General features: G+C 51.3%; 1 protein-coding gene and 1 long non-coding RNA gene across 6 annotated transcripts in view; one reads left to right on the top strand and one right to left on the bottom strand.

Annotated features, from left to right (window-relative positions):
- Positions 1–341: 341 nt before the first annotated feature.
- Positions 342–3916, bottom strand: LOC116868941. 2 transcript variants are annotated; one of them, XR_004382920.1, is made up of 3 exons: positions 3355–3916; positions 2279–2330; positions 342–371 (listed from the first exon to the last, which is right to left on the bottom strand). It is a non-coding gene; the product is annotated as an uncharacterized LOC116868941 (long non-coding RNA). The 2 variants fall into 2 exon arrangements; XR_004382921.1 differs by lacking the exon at positions 342–371 and adding an exon at positions 1182–1540.
- A 677-nt stretch (positions 3917–4593) lies between these two features.
- GATA6 (GATA binding protein 6) overlaps positions 4594–15568 on the top strand; it is a 31401-nt gene continuing 20426 nt past the window's right edge. Inside the window, exons 1-3 of one of the 4 annotated variants that reach the window (XM_032859775.1) lie at positions 4594–4863; positions 6258–7423; positions 11886–12052. In XM_032859775.1, the coding sequence (XP_032715666.1) occupies positions 6295–7423; positions 11886–12052 (1296 nt within the window). In that variant the 5' untranslated portion in view covers positions 4594–4863; positions 6258–6294. The other 3 variants (XM_032859776.1, XM_032859779.1, XM_032859777.1) reach the window with 3 other exon arrangements.

Raw genomic sequence — 15568 nt, 5'->3', positions numbered from 1 at the left:
CTGAATTTCCACGGCTCCTGGGACCATGGGGCCTGGCACCCCCAAGCCCGGCCGCCTGGGGACCTCCGCGACGGACGCAGGTCTCGCCGGGCCCGTGGAGATCTGGCCAGCGAAGCGGAGATCTCAAGGCGTCAGGACGCAACCAGGCCGCGGGGAGGGAGGCCGGCGCCGTGTGGAATGTCTTTATCGGGATCAGAGAGCCACAAGTTTCTCCTTCGCTGCTTTAAGCGATCACGGATAGACACCTTTCGATCTTTTGTCAGACATCTTGGCCCTTAATAGCTAAATTTATTTGGTTTAAAGCGGCCGTGGGAGAAGCCGGGGGTGGGGGGGAAGATCTTTCGTCGGTCATGGGTGGCCTAGATAACAGGCTTTAAAAGAGGGAGGGAAGAAGAAAGTAAAAAGGTTAATGGATGAGGGGAGGGCTAGGAGGCGCCCAGCGTGGGGCTTTTACAGCGACCCTCCTCCCGCCGCCCCCTTATCTCGGCCCTAACTTACCCGCGGCGTATGAAATACATTAAATCACGTAAACAGCGCGCGGGGAGGAATGCCACCGCGATGACCTCTCGCGCGCCGCCGCGGCGAGCCCACCTCCGCGCCGTGCTGGCGGCCGCTGGCGCGGGGCGGCCCGGGACTGCGGGGCCGGGGGCGGCCGGGCCGGGCCTGCAGCCGCCGCGCGCCGGGACGCGATGCAGACCGCGCGGGCTTGCCGCTGGCCGGGCGAGTTCCTTACCCGAAGTGGCCGGCGGCGGGAAAAGGGGGCGGGGAGCGGGGGGGGGGGCGACCCAATTTTCTAGGCTGCGCAGTTTTCGTGCCCTCCCACCCCCGGCACCATCTGATATTTCTAACGTGTATTTTTGGGCTTTGAGGAATTAAAACAAAACAAAACAAAACAAAACAAAACAAAACCACCCGTCCTCCCCCACCCCAAACACCGTCAGGACTCTCCGCAAGCGCCTGCACTGGACTGACAGCCGCTGAGTCCGAGAACAGGCCGCCCGACCCGACTATTGGGCCCCGAAGGATGGCTGGGGTGGGGGGACGCTGGGGTGGGGGGACACCAGGGTGACCCCTGTCCTTCAGCAGAAGCGTCGCAGGGACGGTAAGAAATCCGGTATAGGCAAGAAGGCCCTAGAGATGTGGCTTTGTAAAAACTCAAGTTTAAAACTAAGTCACAAATTCTCAAGTGTCGCTAGAGCAGCGGGGAGCTTTGGGGGAACTGACAGCGTAATGAGCTTAAGTTTGCAGGGGTCAAGGCGTGTCGTTATGCGGGCCCCCGCTCGGGTGTCATAGCTCCTCTGGAAGCAGAGCGTGACTGGGTCCCCAAACATCCCCTCGCATTTAGCAACAAAGCCTCCGCCCCCTGCCCAATTGGCTGCTCTATTCTGGCTGGATTCGAATCGCGAAGAGTAGTGTGGTGGCGCGCCCCAAATAAATCAGCCCTGGGGACAGGTCGCGCCCCAGAGCCAACAACTCTCCTGAGGACGAGGAGGGAGGCTCGAGGACGGAAGGCACACTCCGGAGGGACCACTCCTTGAGTCTAAATAGTCAGGAGAGAAAAAATTTCGTTTAAGATTAGCAATCCCTCCACCCCCAAAGGAGACAGGCAAAAGAAAAAGGAGAAAGAAAAGGAAAGGAAAGGAAAGGAAAGAAAAGAAAAAAAAAAAAAAAAAAAAAAAACCAGGAAGAAAATAGAACTGTTAAGAGCCTATTTACTGGTGAACTATGGGGGGACTTCTCCAGTTCTTGGGATTCCTCCCTAGTTTAGGGTACACTTCTTTCCTCCGCGTTCCCTATGATGCCCGCCTTCCCGGACCAACTGGGGTACTCACAGGAAACTCAGAGCGTGGAACCTGGGAACCCCTAGGGGGTGGCTTTGAAAATGTGCTGTTCCTCCCCACCCCAGGAGTGGAAGTTTTCCCCGGGGCCAAATCCAATTCTTCGGGAAAATGGTAAACTGGATGGGTCAGGCTTTACTTGCCTTTCTGCCTGAAGAAACTCTGCGGGTTTAAACAGTTTTGATTTTAAGTTAACTAAAAAGAAAAATATTTTACTATCCATTCCCTCCTTTAGTTGGAAAACCAATCTAAAAAACTGCTACCGTGCAAAGGAGCAAATTACAACCTCCCACCCTTGCTTTAGGCAGTGTTAGACTGGGAATCAGGAAAGTAAAAAAAAAAAACAAAACAAAACAAAAAAAAACCAAAACCGGGTCCCTTCTCGAGCCCTTAGAAACGACAGGCTATAGTCAGCGTTTGCCCCTCTCTGTCTTGCTCACCTCTGTCCCAGCGGTCCCAAGGCCAGCGCACCCTCTCACAACCACTGCGAAGCTGTGGGAAAAGCAGGTCCCTAGGGCTTTAGCTGTTGTCCAAGGAAATTCACACAGACACCTTCATACTTGCTAATATAAAGAAATACAACAGGAACCAATTTCAGGGCTAGGTTTCCTCAGGGCTCAGGCTTGGAGGCCGTTCACAGCTTAAAATCTAAAGAGAATTTTTGAAAAACTCATTTCTATTGGAAATCACCTCACTGAGATAATTAAGAAAAAAACCAACTGCTTTCAAGAGTAAAACCGAAAAACATTTGAAAACAGTTGGACTCAAAGGAAAGTCAAACGTACACAACGTTTCTGTATCTGCTGACAAATGAGCTTCTGAAAAACTCAAAATTTGGTCGGAACTCAGGCAAAAGCCAAAAGAGAAGGCTTTGGAAGCCTTGGTTAAGTGGGAGGTGGACACCGGGTCATCTCTTCTGCTAGTTCCATTCGATCGAACTCAGGTTAAATTTTAAAGTCCTGAATCCTGCTCCGGTGCCAATCTCTGTTCCAGAGTTTTCCACCTTCACTCTTCCAGAATTGTGGCCACATTGAAACTGGGAGCCACCACAGGGATTGGGGAAAGCAAAGAGGAACGTAGTAAAAGTGACGAAACTGGATGAGAACGGTTTAGGGACCGCCGTAAGAGCAGTTTAAAATTCTAAGTGTTCAGCAGCAATTTACAACGAAGAATGGAAAAAAAGAATTCAACTTCCTCGATTTCGCTCTCTTCCCCTCACTGCCAGGCCCTGTCCCCTTCTCCCCCTAGAATAGACAGGCTCACAGTTCACATTTATGTTGAGAGAAAACATACGTTTAACGACCAGGTCTCACAATCTCTCAGAATCATTATTTTACAACGCCCCTACCTACCTACGCCGGTTCAACTCTGCGTAGGCTCCTCTCCCCTCCCCCAACTGGAAAGACGCAAAATCAAAAACAACACAGAAACAACAACAACAACAACAAACCCCCCAAAGAACCCAAAATCCTTCTAGGGAGACTGACCTTTAGAAAATCATTTAACATCGATTTACCTGGGAGAAAAATGTGAAATGCAACCTCACAAAGCAACTCCTGCTGCCCTAGTTAAAATTCTCTCTCCGCGGCCTTCTGGGGTCGCGTCTGTCGGAAGAAATCTTTTTGTGAGCCAAAGGGAGCGGAGACATATATCACTGCTCCTGCGGCGGACGAACCCGCAGCCGCGCGCCTCGCTGCTGACAGATCCGCGCTGATAACCCCGCGACGTTCATTTCCAGTCCCTTTGCCGGCTCAGCACCGTATCAGTTTGTACACAGTTGTGATAACCATTTGGAGGGAGCGAAGAAGGGGTGTGTATGTGAGGGTGAGGGTGGGGGCGGGGAAGCGGTATTTCCCGCTGGGTCCAGGGAAGGTGAACCCCCTCCCCCCTTTCCAACGACTTATCCGGAGACTTACCTGAAGTTTTCTCCAGGATAAGCTCAGAGCAAACGGGACACGAAAACGTGGAAAGCACCTCGGGACGCGACTGGGGTGGAAGCCCTTTTCATTACGCGCACCTCTGGGGACTAGACTTTATGTATACCACTACCCCGAATTAAAAGTTCCCGAAGGTTAGCTGATGTGTCGATGTAAACGTCCCGAAACCTCCTAGGGATTTTGTCTGTTTCTAAAAAGCAGGGCAGAGACAGGGAGCTGAGCACTGGAGTTCCTTCTTTCCCGTATCTTTGGAACCTCGATCCCCGACGGTCACCACGACCCAGGGGCTCGATTAGAGGTCGGTGAAAGTTTAAGGTAGTTCACATACAAAGGCAGAGAGCATAAAGCTCTTTTAACGTGGACTGAGGAGCGGGGAAGACCCGAGGAGCAAAGCACTTTCCCCCTCATTCTGGGGGCACACTGACCCGAAAGCTGGAGCTTCCCTCCCGCCTCGATGGCTGCGCTGGGCTGTGCACAGCCAACTCCTCTCGTGCTACCCCCCCCCCCCGCCCCCGTGAGTGCGTGTGTAACTGGGGGCGGAGGAAAGTGCTGCGCCGGGTGGGTGTGGGTCGCCAGCCAGGTCAAGCCTTCCGCCACCTCTGCCCTTCCCCGGGTGTCCCAGGACTCGGCACCCCCTCGATGGACTGGCCCCCTCCCAGGAAGGTACTCGCAGCTCGGCCCACACCCGCAGGCTGCGCGGCGCTCATTGTCTGTTGGGGTGGCGCGCTCCCCTCCCCCCGCCGCCCGCGATCCCCTCCCCACCCTCTTTTCTCTCCTCCCCTCGCTCCCTCCTCCTCCTACTCCTCCTCTTCACCTCCAGCGCCCAGCTGCTCGCACAGCGCAGTTCCGACCCACAGCCTGGCACCCTTCGGCGAGCGCTGTTTGTTTAGGGCTCGGTGAATCCAATCAGGAGCGCAGGCTGCAATTTTCCGGCAGAGCAGTAAGAGGCGCCTCCTCTCTCCTTTTTATTCACCAGCAGCGCCGCGCAGACCCCGGACTCGCGCTCGCCTGCCGGCGCCCACAACCTCTCTCCACGCCCGAGAGCAGTCTCCGTCGCGGCCGTTCTCCATGCGCAGCGCGCACTCGAGGTTCGGCTGCTTTCTCGCTTGCTCGGGCTCCCCTCTTTCCTTCCCTCTCCCCCCGCACCCGTCGCGGGCCCCTCTGCCCCAGGCTATCCGACTCTCTGCGGGCCGCGGTTGGCTATGAGGTGTCTCCCTTCTGTCGTGGCTGGCTGTAGCGACTCCCAGGTTCCCGGGACACCGTGGACCAACTTCTGCTGTCTCTTCCTCTCCCCGAAGCGCTTATCTGCGCGCAGCCTTATCTCCGAGTTATCTGGCGCAAAGGGGCGGGAGCCGGCAGTCAGGCGGGCAGAGAGATTTCTTCCTTGCTATCTAGCCCCGGTCTGTGTGTGGGCATTAATTTTAGTACGGTTATCTCGGAGGAGTCGAAGCGATTTGGAAAACCAGTTCGGAGGAGGCCCGTCCGGCTGCATTTCGTCTCCCTACCCCACTCCCTCCGAGTCTCCCCCTCTTTTCTCCCTGCTCTCCTCTTTGGGGGTTAGTTTCGGCCGAGGGGCGGTCTCACGTCCCCCCCCCCTTTGCATTTCCCCCTCCTCCTTTTCTCTGCGCTGCGCTCCACCCCGCTACGTCCGATTCCGGAACGGTCTGGCCTTTTCGGCGGCTGGGGATGACCACGGGGTGGGCGGGGGTGGTCCAGCCGGCGTGAGCGCACGCGCTGGTGACTGCAGACGCCAGCCTGGTGTAAGGTGTGCGGCGCCACGGGGAGGAGGGTTGGGCGTGAGACTGCGGCCCCGCGGGCACGCAGCAGTGCCTGGGCCCGGAAGGTCAGAGACTCGTCTCCGCCCCGGCGCCCCACCTTCCCTGGGCTGGATCGTACTTCTCTCCGGAGCTCGCGTTCTGTCCCGTCAAGCTCAGTCAGGGAAGCTCTGGGAAAGCCAGTGTGAGAGAAGGCGGCGGTTTCGTTTTCGGGGACAGGTTGCCTTTTTTAGGCTAATGATTTTTGCGCGGCTAGACTTCACACTGAGGCATTTCATGCCGGGGGCATCCATAGGGAGGCGGGAGAAGGCAGCGCCGACAGACACAACTACTTAAAAAATTCTTTGTGTGTCAGCGGCCGAGAGGGAGCCACTTCGGGGGCGGAAGGAAAACGGCGGCTAGTCTCACCGTCACTCCTGGGATCTGGCGCGCACAGATGGAGGATGCTGCGGAGGGGGGTGGGCGGGAAGGCGAGGGGACCCAGGCGGTGCAGACGAGGGAGAGCGGATATCCCGGTCCTGGGAGGACCCTGAGGCGGCTGTCCAGGCTCCGATCCCCTTCTCTCCCCATTTCCCGCGCCCGGGACATCAACGGGATGTTTGAGGATTCCCATTAGCTAGAAAAGGCAGTGGGAATGAGGTTTTATGCGGCCTACGGTTCTCGTAACTTTTCTCCCCCTGTTCTTGCCTCTCCTCACTCCGCTTCAGGAGCTAGAAGTTAGCTTGGAGAGGCGCCGGACCGTGGATGGCCTTGACTGACGGCGGCTGGTGCCTGCCGAAGCGCTTCGGGGCCGCGGCCGCAGACGCCAGCGACTCCGGAACCTTCCCAGTGCGGGAGCCTTCCACGCCGCCTTCCCCCATCTCCTCCTCTTCCTCCTGCTGCTCCCGGGCTGGGGAGCGTGGCCCCAGCGGCGCCAGCAACTGCAGGACGCCGCAGCTCGACACGGAGGCGGCGGCGGGACCCCCGGCCCGCTCGCTTCTGCTCAGCCCGTACGCCTCTCATCCCTTCGGGGCTCCCCACGGACCTTCGGCGCCCGGGGTCGCTGGCCCCGGGAGCGCCTTGTCGAGCTGGGAGGACTTACTGCTCTTCACTGACCTCGACCAGGCCGCGACCGCCAGCAAGCTGCTGTGGTCCAGCCGCGGCGCCAAGCTGAGTCCCTTCGCACCCGAGCAGCCCGAAGAGATGTACCAGACCCTCGCCGCCCTCTCCAGCCAGGGGCCGGGCGCTTACGACGGCGCGCCCGGCGGCTTCGTACACTCAGCAGCCGCCGCCGCCGCCGCTGCAGCCGCGGCCAGCTCCCCGGTCTACGTGCCCACCACCCGCGTGGGCTCAATGCTGCCCGGCCTGCCGTACCTGCAGGGGGCGGGCAGCGGGCCCGCCAACCACGCGGGCGGCGCAGGCGCGCACCCCGGCTGGCCTCAAGCCTCGGCCGACAGCCCTCCGTACGGCAGTGGAGGCGGTCCGGCGGGCGGCGGGGCGGCGGGGCCCGGGAGCGCTGGCTCCGCCGCGGCGCACGTCTCTGCGCGCTTCCCGTACTCGCCCAGCCCGCCTATGGCCAACGGCGCGGCTAGGGACCCCGGGGGCTACGCTGCAGCTGGTGGCGGGGGAGCCGGCGGCGTGAGCGGCGGCGGCGGCGGCAGCTTGGCGGCCATGGGCGGCCGCGAGCACCAGTACAGCTCGCTGTCGGCCGCGCGGCCGCTGAACGGGACGTACCACCACCACCACCACCACCACCACCCGAACCCCTACTCGCCCTACGTGGGTGCACCACTGACCCCCGCATGGCCCGCAGGACCCTTCGAGACCCCAGTGCTGCACAGCCTGCAGAGCCGCGCGGGAGCCCCGCTCCCGGTGCCGCGGGGCCCCAGCGCAGGTAAGGGGGTATCTGCTGCGTGGGAGTGGGGGCCTGAGGCTCTGGAGCGGACCGGGGTGTGGAACACCTATTTGACGTGGGTTTTTGTTCAAAGGGCTTTTCTGTTTTTGGTGCCTAGAGGTCGGTCGAGCCCCAGGGAGGATTTGCAGAACTTTGGCAGGCCCACCCCAGAGTCTAGCAGTGTCGATGAGGTGCTTCTGTTTTGTGGATTGTTTCGGTTCCTTTCCACGAAGGAGGTTTAGGGCGCGTGTACGTCTCACTACCTTGGAGAAGCTCGAGGGGCTTGAAAAGTGAATGGGGTGGGCAAATCGGAGGAAAAAGGCCTGAGAAGGAACTTGTCACCGTCTCTAGTTCGCCTTAGTGGAAGAATGAGACTCTTGGCGGGGCTGGGGGGTGGGGGGGTGTAAGTTTGGGAGGGTGTTGGGCAGTTGCTTCACACTCCCTTCAAATAACAGTTTTTGCTAGTTTAATTCTGTAGAGGTGAGGAATTGTGTTTCTCTCAGGGAGGATATTTAAGAACTCCAATGTGGAAAACATGCTAAGGAGCCAGTTGGCTTGGTCCTCAGTGAGAGAGGGAGGGAAGAGGGTACCTGGACTGGTCAGCCTTGTGACTATCCCAAGGGAAAGCTGGTGGAGGGACCCTTTTGCTTGACATGTCTGGAGTTGGTTCTGCTGCTGGACCCTGCCAGCCCTGGGAATCTGGGATCATGGAGGTCCCACATCACTCCCAAGTCCAGAGTTCAGCCCGCTACTTTCTAAGGTTTTCCATGCCACCCGTAGCCTTTCTTTCAGTGTTTGGGGGCAATGCGGAGTGAACTGGGAAAACACAATTGTCAAAATACCTGGAAACACCCCACTGTGAAAAGTGTTTTTTTGCTCAAGCAGAGATTATGAACTGTGATGTCTGGCCTGACAAGGCAGTATTTTGGGTTCTTCTAGGTGCTTTCGTGGGTGTCTGTTTTTGTATTTAACCTGTTTGATAACATGATAGACTTCCAAGACAAAATCTTGTTGGGGGCGACGGGGGCTAGTTGTTTGTTTGAGGGGAGGTGTGAGAGAGAGGTGGCAAAGAGGCAGGAGACATGTCAGCCTAAATTATCCTACCTGGTGTTTTCACACTCCAGGTCTGGGCTTTTCCTGGGAGCCTCAGTGTTCCTTTTTGGGAAGACAAATCTTTCAGGGGCCCTAACTAGTGGAGTGAAGTGATGAATTGCCAGCCTTGTGTTCAGAAGGCCTACTGGAAAATGCCAGGGGCCTGAAAGCGAGGATGTGACTTGAATCCTCCTCCTAGTAACACTGCGAGGGGGGCAACAGGCTTTTTGGTAGCAGGTTCTTCTCCTTTTCTGTTTCCCAAGATTCTGGTCTCAGAATTCCCTCCTCTTTTCCTGTGCAAAAGTGGCCCTGGAGACCGTCTTTACCATCGTGGAGAGTGGGTGTGGAGGGCCCTGTTGGAGTAGAGACTGGAGAGCAGAGCATTGTTACCCGTTGGGCAGCATAGGGACCCACGGCTGGTTCCCCGGCTGGAGCTGAAAGACTGGGAGATGAAGATCTTCAAAGAATGGGGGGGGGGTTAGGGTGAGGCTTTTGTCAGGAATCCAGCTGGGAATCCAAAAAGGGTGTGTGAATTGGGTAGGGGGCACCTCCATTTGGAGCCAGATTCTGCAGCAGCACCTGTTTCGGGAGGGGACACACCTTAGTGTGGTTTCCCTATCCCTCTCCCCGTAGCTTCTGGCATTTCACAGGCCTGAGAAAGAGAAGTAGTTCCAGAAGACCTAATCAGAGTCTTCTGATGTTTTAAGACAACTTGTTTTGTATAGAAAATTATTTCATCATTTCAGAAGCAGTATGCTGCAATTGCAGGCGAGTTAACAGATTTCATTTAAAACCAGCTTCTTATACCACCAGTTTTTCACTGAACTTCCAGACATCGCAAAATTAGAAAAGTGCTCTGTAGATCCAGAGCATGTTAAAACAGCAAGAACCAAAAATTCTGGGGAGGGGCTTGGGAATACCCAGCTTTTGCATAGAGTGTTGAAAGGTGGCAGGACGCTACTGAGAATCAGCCGGTCTGGGGGTGGGGGAGGCGAAAGACCTAATTTTTGTTGCCCTCACTGGAGTTCTATGAGCTAGAGAAACCTTGACCTCCAGCCGTTCTTCTCCCGCTTCCTAGCTAGATTCCTCCTTTTTCCGCTTTGAGAACACCATTTTTGAAGGTATTCTTTAATTGAGCAGGGCAAACAGCAGGGCTAAAACCTATACAGTGCAGAGGCTTTTGGGAACCTGCTGGATTTTGGTGGTGGGTGGGTGGGTAGGGGGTTCCTGGGGTGAGTCTTCACAGTGATTCAGTCCCTGAGCTCAGCGGCCTCCTAAACCCCCGCTGAAGTGTATTCCATTCTTTGGGTCCCGGGATGGCATTCGCTGGTGTGCTCTGCTCCCCAGAGCCTTTTATTTTCGGGGGGGGGGAGCACATCAGTCCTGTTGGGAGATGATGCGTAGGGGGAAACTGGTGAACAAAAACGTCAGCACTTTCAAGATTTTCTAATTGTTAGAGTTTCTCTTACGTTAGTCCGTTGTAGATGGTAACCCCTGGGTAAGGGGTAAGCGGTAGGGAGAAAATGGGAGTTCTGGATGAGATTTAATTAGACATAAGCAAACTTCCTAAATTTTACTTACCAAAGTGGAGTTTAAAGTTTTGTCTTTGGGTTTTCAGATGACTAAAGAGATTTGCCTGGATTGTTCAGTCTTCTCCTGGGAGTCTTCATTGTTTCCAGCCTGGGGGAAAGGAGGCCAGGCGTAGGGCTGGGTTCTCCAGGGAATGCCCCCACTCCTCTATCGAGAGGGTCTCTGATAGGTAACATTTTAAAGTCAACAACTAAGACAAATACCTTGTTTAACTTCAGTGTCCTTGAAGTCCTGAGCATTTTACTGATTACCGTAGTCAATAGTGGCTTTTAGGGGGGAGAAGAATAAATCTTTGTGATGTGTTGTAAGTTGCAGTATCCTGCGACAACTTTGAACTCCAGTTATGTAGGATGCTAGTTTCTTTTAAACTTAATTCTTCAGGAGGCGGGAGACTTGTTTTCTGGGGTAAATAGATTAATGGAGTTAAAAGAGTATTCATGCAAAGACATTTAAGTATCTTTGCAACTAGTAGTTGATGGTAGAAACCAGCTGTAAACTGCTCAGGGATGAGAAGAAAAGGTTTGCTAGCACACATTTTCAAATAAAGCTTTAAATTATGTTTATTTACTTTAAAAATTAATTCTGAAACGCTTCATGAAGAAAAGCCAAATTTAGATACTTAAATCCTCTATAAATAACCCTAAACAGAAGGGCATTTTTACTTTTACGAAGTGTCTTTTTAAAGTACTTAATACAAAAAAATAAAGTACTTAATAAGTACCTATCTCACTTTAGATAGTATTTATTCATTCATAGTCAACAAATTCAAGTGGAAGTAATAAATGTTACAACAATTTACTCCTGATTTTTTTCTCTTACTAACAGGTTTAAGTTAGTTGTAAACACCAAAAATGAACCAAATAGTAACAAAGTGACAAAATTTAGGTATCTTGCAAGTTTAGTGTATGAAAATGTGAAAGTTTCATTGAGCGTTTTATGTATGAAAATTTTATTTAGTGATGTTCTGAGTCAATAAAATACCAGCTGTTTGTAGAATGAGCAGTTAGACCTATGTGGAACTCAAAATATATTAGTAAAGTTTTAGTTAAGTTTTACTTAAGTCTTGTGACATGAAAAGAAAACTTAACATTTATCCCTGTGCTTGTTAATGTTGGTGCTTTTTTCCCCTGGGGAGACCTGAGTCACTTATAGTCAACTGAGAAAGTGCCCAAGAACAGTATTTCTGATTTTACGAGTCCCTTTTTTTTTTTTTTTTTAAATTAGAGAAAAGGAAGGGTGACAGACAGTAAATACTTTAAAAATTACTTGGGATAAAAGTAATAAGGTTGCCCGACTCTGTCCCAGGATATTTGTGGGCTCGGTGCAGGGGTCAGTGATCTGTGTTGATACTGTATGGTCGGCTCGGTTTGGCAAGTGGCACACTAATTATGATGGATTTCAGTTTTGAGACGTTTGGGAACAGCCGGAAAGGAGGGGTCAGGGGACCCAAACCGACTTGGCCGCAGCTTCTCTCACCTCCGAGGTCCTTGGAGACTGAAAGATGACTCGGGCTCGGCCTGCAGCACCATCTCCTGCTCTTTCCTGGGGTTTCACTGGGTGCGCCCAGGGCTGCAGAAGTATTGGACAAACGCTCGATAGCGACCACGGCCGGTTTCTGACTTGGCTGCTGGGCAGAGAGAGCCGTGGGGAAGGGCGCGGGCGGAGAGGCGGGCAGCATGTTGCCAGCCCTGGGGCCAGGGGTGCCGGGGGTCTTCCGGGGACGGGGGGGGGGGTGAGCGGCGCGGCCTTACCGGGCCGCTTGTCCCCGCTCTCGCCGTAGACCTGCTGGAGGACCTGCCCGAGAGCCGTGAATGCGTGAACTGCGGCTCCATCCAGACGCCGCTGTGGCGGCGGGACGGCACCGGCCACTATTTGTGCAACGCCTGCGGCCTCTACAGCAAGATGAACGGCCTCAGCCGGCCCCTCATCAAGCCGCAGAAGCGCGTGGTGAGTGCGAGCGCCGTCTTCGCCTTCGGCCGGGTCCTGAGCGGCGCTCCTGCTGTGGCCCGGCTTGTCCCGGGGACGTCCCTGCGGGAACAGGTGCGGCGCGGCCCGGGGGCTCCGCGTCTGCCAGAGCGCGGGGACACAGATGTCCCCTTCACACCCCCGAGCTCCCGAGTGCAGGTTGCCCCGAAACCAGCGTCTGGTGGACGAGAAAGATAGCCTTTCCCTCACATTTACACCCAGGGCATGAGGTCTATAAACGTGGGAGGAGAAAGGTGTAGGGAGCTCCCATTTTAAAAAATAACACACAAGTCTGTATTGATCTAATCTCTAGATGTACTTATAAATGCACTAGAAAGATTCTGAAGGACACAGTAATGACAGTAACCTCCGGGGAGGAAAACTGAGTATACCAATCCCGGTCAGATGAAGCGGGGAGATCTTTTTCCACTGTGTACTGTTAGCTCTGGTTTGGATTTTATTTTTGAAAAACCGTGCTTGTTTATTCCCCCCCCCCCCCCCCCCCCCCGAATATGACAGTCACAAACCCACACTAGCTTTCTCCCCACAGCCTCATTTCAGGGTTCCTTTGATGCTGTTCTTACACCTTTGGGTCCCATCTACCTCTTCTCCTGTGAAGTGAGACAGATTTTAGGCCCCAAATTCCCTCCCCTCTTTTGGATTGCCTTTGAGTTTGATGAAAATTTCCGCTAACGTTTGTTACTTTTGAAATCTAGCTGTTCAGAACACTACATAGAACTTAAAGGGGGAAAAATGCAGTCGTAGGTGCTTCTCAAGTTGGGATTTTCACAGTCCAAACGCATTTTTTTACTGTTTCCTTCAGGGATAAATCTTAGAGTTAGGTGTGGTTTTAGGAGAGGGCATTTACCGCTGTAGTGATTAGAGAAAATAAATGAAAGTGCTCACAGGCCCCACTGTAGGGCTAACATTTGCTTAACCAAGCATTCATACTCTTAATACCTTTTAAAGTAAAATATTTTACAGTGAGATGCCAGACATCTTAAGTATCCAAGTAATTTATTTAATTGTTATACTCTAATTAGCAGGAACAAACGCTACACATGTTGTTTGTGTTAAATAGATTAGGGTGATATTGCATCACAATGGAAGTCTGACACCTTAAAGAGAAGCAATTAGTTTTATGGTTGTTTTGTTTTTAATGCATTTAAAATAAAGTGGCTGAGGCTAATTTAATGTATGTGCCTTAAACTTGTTAAAACCTCCCACAGCTTAAAATAGTCTTCAGAGGGCAATCTGCATTTCATTTCAGCATCTGCCTTTCTATGGTTTTCATTTCTTAACACATCATATTAAGAAAAAGTAGTGGCCAGAAAATATCCCGAGAAGTTTGTTGTTTTCGTGTCTGAACAGTGAAACTGATTTTTTTTTTTCCTGGAAAGGTACACTTAACTGACTTCTAGCTGAGTTCAGCAAGGTCACCTTTTCTTGAGATTGAGGGAAAAACTGGTAGAACTCCCAAGTAGCTGATTAAGTTCTAGTTGGATTCTAAATTTGATCTAGTAACATCCATGTTTAGAAGTGCCATTCGTTTTGTGCACTTAACCAGGAAAGAGTTTTGAACATCTCCTAAAATCTGTTGGTCTTCCTTCTGTGTAGCAGGTGTCTTGGCCGTGACCAAGGTCAGCCATTGTGCTTTGTAAATGGATTATAAATGATACCAATTGAAGGGCGTGTTCATCAATTAGTTCTTGTGGGCTTCTTACTTATGGTTTTGATGGATCTAGCTTAGTTCTCAGAAGGTTGAACCCAAGTTTGTTTAGCCAGCAGTCCAGAACCAATCACTGTGAATTTGAACTTATAATACATTGCAAAATAAGAGATTTATGGTGTAACTTGAATTCCTTGTCAGTGATGAATATAACTGAGATCACTTGTTACAAGGAACTTTTATAACCCATTCACCTTCATTTCTCATGTTTATGGAGACTGGCTTCACTTATGATTTGCAGTTGACAGTCATAAAGTTCTTTGTTACAATGGCAAATTCTGATAACAAGGTTACTTCACGTTGGCTTCAAATTCCACTGGAAACTGTCATAAATGACCTGTTTTTAAAATGAACCTCCTTTTCCCTAGTTCGCTGATTCACATTCATGAAGAGAAAGGCGTGCTCTCCTAGGAAATTACTTTATTTTAACCATAAAAGGAAAAAGAAAGCAACAAGTCCCGATGTGTAAGGTTTTACATGTTTTTATCATTTTAGCAAAAACAGTCCCACAAATGGTTTGCCTCAGGCAAGCATGTTCATTTCAACCAAAAGTCAGTCTATTTTTTCATAGCATTGAGTTCTAAGCTAAGAAGTTTACCAGTGTCTATGATTTGTGTGTAAAGGATAGTGCTACAGTAATACAATAGGATGTGAATTGCAAAATAGGATGTAAATGCAAAATTCAATTATTTTTTAAATATGTAAGCAGAGGATTTGATAAATCTGTCCATAAACCTGTGGCTACTCAGTACACCCTCAATTCCAGTTTTTATTGTACATCTTGAAAACTACTCTTTTCTGAAATTCTGAAAGTATAGCTAACTTCCAAATTCTGTCAAAAAAAACTTTGACTTATGTTTATCCTTGGATTTTTCCTCAGCTTTTTTACTGAAGTCCTGGCGCTGTTTTTTAGTTGCCTATCTAGGTAATTTTAAAAACAAATTTAGATTTTGGCATTTGGGGTAGGAACCTACATTACTAGCTTAAACTCTCCTTCTTTATAACTCACACATAATTCAGATGAGATAAATTCCCTCTAAGGATGTTAACGGGCATAAAGGGAACATGAAAATCAGAATGACAGTGCCTTTTCTGATAATACCATGGAATTCTTCCCTATGAGCAAAAGTTGGGACTCTACTAACAGGGAAAGAAAATACATCCTATCACTGTAAGACAATGCCAGCATTAAAACAGTGCTGTAACATTTGCTTTCCTTTGTAAAACAAATACGAGAATGCAGGTGGCAGGCAACTGTGATAATTAAGAGATGTATTAGAATAACATTTCTTTCTAAAAATTCTGTACATTTTACAAGATCTATTTCTATCTATCTTCTGTCTGCCTGTCTTTCGTAGTTTTTTGGTTACCCTGTGCATATATATACCTGAGAAATAGACCCTGATCTCTAGCTTCCCTGTGGAGTAGAGACTGCCCAGAGACACTTGGGACACTGGAGTTGAGGGGAGATTGTGATTGAGTTTCATGACACTCACATCCCAGACCTCTGACAGCAGTGAGCACAGTTAGGTGGCCGATGTTGTGATTCAGTCCCTGCATGAATATTCCTGGAGCAACGCAAACACACTCGTGGGATAGAGCACTTGACGTGATTCAGGAAGGTCATCTAATTTATTTCTCTCAGGGGGACCTTCTATTTTTTTTTAAAATATAATAAAAGGTCCATGCTTATGACCACAGGGGAAGGATACATTAATGTATGTAGCAGATGCATAGTCACTTACATCTGTACACTTACTTTTTGTGCT

Source organism: Lontra canadensis, unplaced genomic scaffold, assembly GCF_010015895.1.
Source record: "Lontra canadensis isolate GAN:19392208 unplaced genomic scaffold, GSC_riverotter_1.0 scaffold17, whole genome shotgun sequence".
In the NCBI taxonomy this organism is placed as follows: domain Eukaryota; kingdom Metazoa; phylum Chordata; class Mammalia; order Carnivora; family Mustelidae; genus Lontra; species Lontra canadensis.
The sequence above is the reverse complement of the archived record's forward strand: the minus strand, read 5'-3'. Positions and strand labels throughout refer to the sequence as shown.